The sequence below is a fragment of the Quercus robur genome, chromosome 7, assembly GCF_932294415.1.
Source record: "Quercus robur chromosome 7, dhQueRobu3.1, whole genome shotgun sequence".
NCBI classification, from domain to species: Eukaryota; Viridiplantae; Streptophyta; class Magnoliopsida; order Fagales; family Fagaceae; genus Quercus; species Quercus robur.
Genome location: NC_065540.1, coordinates 11,080,074 through 11,085,950, shown reverse-complemented (window position 1 = coordinate 11,085,950; position 5,877 = coordinate 11,080,074). Strand labels below are relative to the sequence as shown.

Sequence of the window (5,877 nt, the reverse complement as noted above, 5' to 3'; positions counted from 1 at the left end):
TTTGAATACGGATTATAAGATGGATTGAACATCGGATAATGTGCCTTTATTTTTTGTGGGCTCATTTGTCATATAGATATGAGACATACTTCTGATTTTGATTGAAAAAAACATGTGCATGCGTCCAGTACAGATTGTGATAACTTTAGACATATTTGATTAGAAAAATATCTGAGTTTTGTTTGTACATAGCATGTCGGTATACACTTTACTCGATTTTTGTGAGCTTTTTGATTGACATATTTCCTTTATTCATTTGATTCTGAATGAATTCATTCGAATGCAGAGCAAGAAAGAACAACATTAAGACTTAATAATCACCACAAAAATTACATCTTGAAATGTTACAACTCCTAATTTCATTTCATTTGGGTAGAAGTTACAACTCATCTTCATTCAAAACTATAGCATATTTTCTCACCATATTGGACTGCATAAACATATAGAAGATAAATACAAAACTTGATGATAAAAAAGAATACAATGGAGTTGGACTAATACAAAACTAGCTCAAGAAAAAAGGCTTTTCATTGCCATTGGAAATGACGGATTGATTGCACTATAACCTCCATCAACCACAAGATTGAGCCCACTCACATACTTCGACTCATCGCTTGCCAAATAGAGTGCTGCCTCTGCAATATCTTTTGGCTCAGAAACTACTCCTTTCAAGTTTGCTGCTTCACAAATCACCTCATCCAGCTTGGTCTTATCCGTTGTCCCCAAAATTTGAGTCAACATTGGTGTTGCGGTTGCAAATGGAGATATACAATTAACTCTTATCCCATACTGTCCCAACTCTGCAGACAAGTTCTTAGCCAACCCTACAATAGCATACTTGGATGCTGTGTATGCATGTGGCCCACTGAAGGAAATTACCGAAGCTGAGCTTGATGTGAAGAGAATGCACCCTTTCTTGGCTGGAATCATTACCCTGGCAGCATGCTTGGCCCCCAAGAAAGAACCAAACACATTGACATCAAACACCCTCTTGAATTCTTCGTTGTTTGTAGCTAAGATTCTTGGATCCATACTGCCTGCAGTGCCAGCATTATTGTACATAATATCAAGCTTTCCATACTTGGAGATAGTGAAGTCCACGAGATTCTGGACATCAGAGTCACTAGTTACATCGCAATGGACAAAAGAGACGGTTTCTTCAGGGCCAAGGTCTTTGCAGAGGGAGTGGCCAAGGTCATCTTGAATATCTGCAATTACTACCTTTGCACCATGTTGGACAAATAGCCTTGCTGTGCTCTCTCCTAAGCCGCTGGCACCACCAGTTATTATGGCCACCCTTCCTTCCAACCTGCAATATGTTGCAAACAAATATGGTTATTTTGTAACTTCATTTTGTTCCTCTCTTACATAGTGAAATGATATAGACTGTGACAGTGAGTTCATGAACTTCAACCAAAGGAGGGGTTGTACCTTTTAGCAATGGGCGTTGAAGAAGTACTCATCTTTTTCCTTGGGTGAGTGTGCTACTTTATTTGATCTTTAATAGTGCAGAAACCACATTATATGCTATTAAAGAAAATGGTTTTTAATTCTCAGTTGTTGGGTTTCTTTTAGGTGGGTGTGCGGTAGTTAAGATCATTTAAGAAGTGGAAAGTATCTCCTTTTGACAGCTTTAAAACATGGAGATGAATTTTTTTTTTTTTAATATTTTTAAAAATATAAGAACAGGAAAACATTAACTATAGTTACTTTTCCAGAAAATACATAAAAGTTTTTAGAAGCCATTCAAGGTTTTATTTAAAATAATGTTCAGAGCTCTTTGAACCTGTATTTCCTTAGATGTGTATAGTCCTTTGTTCCACCGACAGAAGATAATTATATATAAAAAAAATCTCTAAAGACTGACCTTAAGATACCAGCTGAAAGTTTAAGATTCAGGATCTCATATCTGTCATAAGATTTTGAAAACCACTATACTAACATCTTTTGAAAGTCATTCTATAGTTAACCAGTACACTTCTACTAGCACATTTGACATTACTATGAAAATGTTTAATACCAAGAGTTAAACTTGTTGCTTACAAACTGTTTTACACGCACCCACGAAACAACTGAAATCAATATTACTATGAAACTGTTTAATATTAAGAGTTAAACTTGTTACGCACAAATTGTTTTACACATATTTGAAAAAACAATTGAAACTGTAATTTAAATTCTTTATTTTCAAAACAGTTTGTGTGTACTAAGTGTGTTTGGCAAAAAATTTAAAAAGTGAGCTTATTTTACTATTTAGTTTATTTTTGTTACTATTTATGGGTTTCATTGTACTTTTTGTTATTATTTATGGGTTCTACGGTATTATTTCAGCTAACTTTTATCTTTATCTACAATACTTTCAACAAAAAATTTTCAATTTCAACAAAATAAACGAATCCTAAACATATCTAAATTGCATTTTGTATCACCTAATCTCTTCTACCACTTGACGGTGTCAGAGCAGAATTCCTTTAGAAAAAGCTGTCAACTTGTGATTCTTTGCAATAAGACTAGCGTTTCCCAAACAAATTAGTGTGTGTTTGCTCCAAATTAAAAAGCTAGCTTATTTGATTATTCAGTTTATTTTTGCTACTATTTATGAGTCTTATTACATTTTTTAATACTATTCATGAGTCTTACTATACTATTTCAGTTAATTTTTATCTTTATCTATAATACTTATAACAAAAAATTTTTAATTTCAACAAAATAAACAAATTTCAAACACGCCTAAATATTCCAAGGTGCAGCGTAAAAAGCATCTTATCCTTGCTCTCAAATCAAAGCCTTTCCATACCCCTTTTTGTTCCCTAGGGTTGGCCCAATAGAACACAGGAATTGTTGCTTCTGTCTCATAGTGCAGACACGACAAAAAAAGAAGAAACAAACACAACCTGCAATGCAAAAGAGGATCCTAATAAAAAAAAATATAATCACGAAGAACGATTTGGTTCCGTTAAACAGATTCCCGGGTGCTAGGAGCCAACTTTGATGGTTTTTCCATCTGAAAATTAAATAAATTACTTGTCAAATATTTTATTGCAAATTGGATGGTTAAGTACAATCTCAACATTGAATATAGACAGTCAAAGATTGAACCGGTAGGTAAGATGTTATCAAGGTTAAATGGATAGAGATCATTTAAACTTTAAACTTTTAAAGTTTTCAAGCCGACCATTTTTTTAAGAATATTATTTTTGGGGCACGGGTGGTGCACTTTTGGTTTTGGTCCATTATCTAGTTAGATTATTATAATTTATAAGGTATTAAGCTAACTCTTTTTGGTAATTAAGGCCAAAATCAAACTAAAAAGTATTTGGCACAAGTTGAACACTAAACTCCATAGGATTATCAAAGTTAACAAAGCCCTGAATACCTATTTGCTTCTATGTTTACATCGTAAGAGGGATCCTTTGTAATCATCCACTAGTAATATCAAACCAGGGTATTCTTTAACAGCACTAAAAAAAAAAAGACCCCAAACTACAAAGACCTAATGGAAAAAAAAATATTTCCATGACAATCAGTCCTTGTGATAGAGAACCAATGGGTTGCAATTAGCTTGCAACCACTCTAGGAGAGAAAGGCCAAACAAGGAAATACAAGGAAAGGCTCTAGACTCACAATAATCTCTCAACAAATGTATAATCGATTCCAACCCCAAGCCACACCGTGTGCACAAAGGAGACACATTCAAGCCTCAAGAAGCCATGACTTTCCTTGCAATAAGGCTAGCTGTTATGTAGACAAAGCCAAATAAAAAGCTTCAACCTAGGGGTCATCCGTATTTCAATACATGTTTTCGTCTTATAAAAGAGAATTAGGAATGCTATTCCAGTCAACTACCTTGAGGTTTGGGCTAATGCCTAACATATCCAAGAAAATTAAAAAAAATAACCAAATTGGTCTTTAAACACAAACAATGTGTAACACTCTTTGTGTCCTCTACTTAAAACAAATTTATACTACAGTTTTTTATTAACAAGACTGCAGCTTTACATCATTTCTTGCTTTTTCCAATGCCAATAAGTGCTCTTTAAGCCAAAAGAAATTGTTAGGACATATATGATTCACCTGTTAGGAACATATGTCATTATTTTATGTAATTGACTAATCCTTTGACAAAACACACTTTACTTGTATTTGGATAGTTCTAGGATGTGGTTTAATACTTTAAGAAACTATGTTTCAAGATCAAGTGTTGAAGACATGCAAGTCTGTCCAAGATTCAAGCTGAAGAAGTGCTGTTCATCAAAGTTCGACAGCTAGCTATCCATCGAGCTTAAGAAGCTGTTCTAGCCCCGTGGCTCGACAGTTGCTCAACAGCATCTCGACAGACAGGTATCTGTTGAGCTTTATGAAAAACAGAATTCCAGTTCTGTTTTGACTCTAACCCGTGATTATGTGTTTGGGCTTTCTTTTCTTCTAACCTTAGATATATAAAAGGATTATTTTAAGGGCCATCAAAGTGTACACAAGTTGCACAAGTGTTGAGCAAAGTTTGTTCAAGTAATTTGTAACCGGAGACAAAGTTTGCCCTAGTTCATCATTCTTGTGAAGAAGTTGCTGTGTTTGTGCACCTTAGGGTTTTGTGACCAAGCATCTTCTTGATTTTCATCGTTGGGATGAACTGAAGAACTTTGCAGCCAACAACCTTCTCTAGTTGGTGATTGAAGTCGCGTACTGGGATTCGTGCATTGGTTAGTCACGTACTTGGGAGCTGTGCATCAAAAGGGGAAATTGTCACTATAGAACAAGTCCAATTGAGTATTGGGGTAAGGGTTTAACTGTAGGTTGGTATAAGGTACTGAGATTCCTTTACTTGTAACCGTTTGTTTTGATAATAGTGGAATTTCGGAAGTGGTGACCTGAAAATCACCCGGTGGGGTTTTTGCTGTTAGGTTTTCCCCATTCATAAACAAATCACCGTGTCAAATTTATTTTCAGCTGCATAATTAGTTTATTAGTGATTTGTTTGTGCTACCACGCGTTTACATGTTAATTTGATTAATTAATAAACTTGGCTAATTAATCAATTAATTAATCACAAGGGGTCAATTAGTTTTTGGCCTATTAGAAACTACAATATAAATTTTGCCCTCTACCTAAAATAAATTTTTACCACAAATTGCCACCTTTTTGTGAAGAGAGCAGTACATAGTGGCCTCTCAAAAGAAAGCATATTTGGTCAGTGCTCTAAATCAGCAAATATTTGGACTGCCAAAAGAAACTAGAACATATTAGAATTATCAACAAAAACTAAATAAGCTCTTTTTCAAGTAATAAATATTACTTCAATCACTGGATATTTTAGCAAATTTGTAATATCAAGAACTAATTTGTACCTAGATAAAAAAAGGAACTAATTTGTACCTCTCCTTTAAGACTTTCACAGAAGCCCTCTTTCTCTTTGCATAGTCTGAAATTATTTTATGAGTAAATGTTGCGTAGATCTTTGCTAAGACTGAAATTGGGTTAGCATTTCTTTTTGTTTATAGAGCAGTACTTATTGGCACCGGGGAAAGCAAGAAAGTAGCTGAGGAAATCAATTTCTTCATTTTTATAAATTTCCATTAAACTATCTCATACCAAAACTTTTGTATATGATTTCTGTAGCATTTCAGGCTAGTTGCCTCATTCAAAACTAAGACTTCACCTATTTGCTGCTATGTAGAATCTTAATACATAACAAGAAGCATCATAGAAGAAGTAAGGATTTCGTTTCTTTCTCCTGCCTGTTTCCTTTTTTAATTTGCTTAAGTTGCATATAATTGATCCTCTCCCCTGTAAAGTAGCAACAAACAATGAAGGGTACATTCACAAACGTAACTTTCATCTACAATTTGGCGAAGATTTCACATCAATTTTAAGGAAAAG

The 5,877-nt window shown here is 34.3% G+C and overlaps 1 protein-coding gene across 1 annotated transcript; it reads right to left on the bottom strand.

Annotated features, from left to right (window-relative positions):
* Positions 1 to 290: 290 nt before the first annotated feature.
* On the bottom strand, positions 291 to 1,656 carry LOC126692218 (short chain aldehyde dehydrogenase 1-like). Its single transcript, XM_050387740.1, has 2 exons — positions 1,432 to 1,656; positions 291 to 1,309 (listed from the first exon to the last, which is right to left on the bottom strand). Exons 1-2 carry the CDS (start codon positions 1,461 to 1,463, stop codon positions 511 to 513), a joined length of 831 nt encoding a protein of 276 aa, XP_050243697.1. The 5' UTR covers positions 1,464 to 1,656; the 3' UTR covers positions 291 to 510.
* Between the last annotated feature and the right edge of the window lie 4,221 nt (positions 1,657 to 5,877).

Coding starts and splice junctions, on each gene's coding strand:
- LOC126692218 (XM_050387740.1), bottom strand. CDS start 1,463: ATGAGTACTTCTTCAACGCCCATTGCTAAAAG. Junction 1,310..1,431: donor TCAACGCCCATTGCTAAAAG/GTACAACCCCTC, acceptor AACATATTGCAG/GTTGGAAGGAAGGGTGGCCA.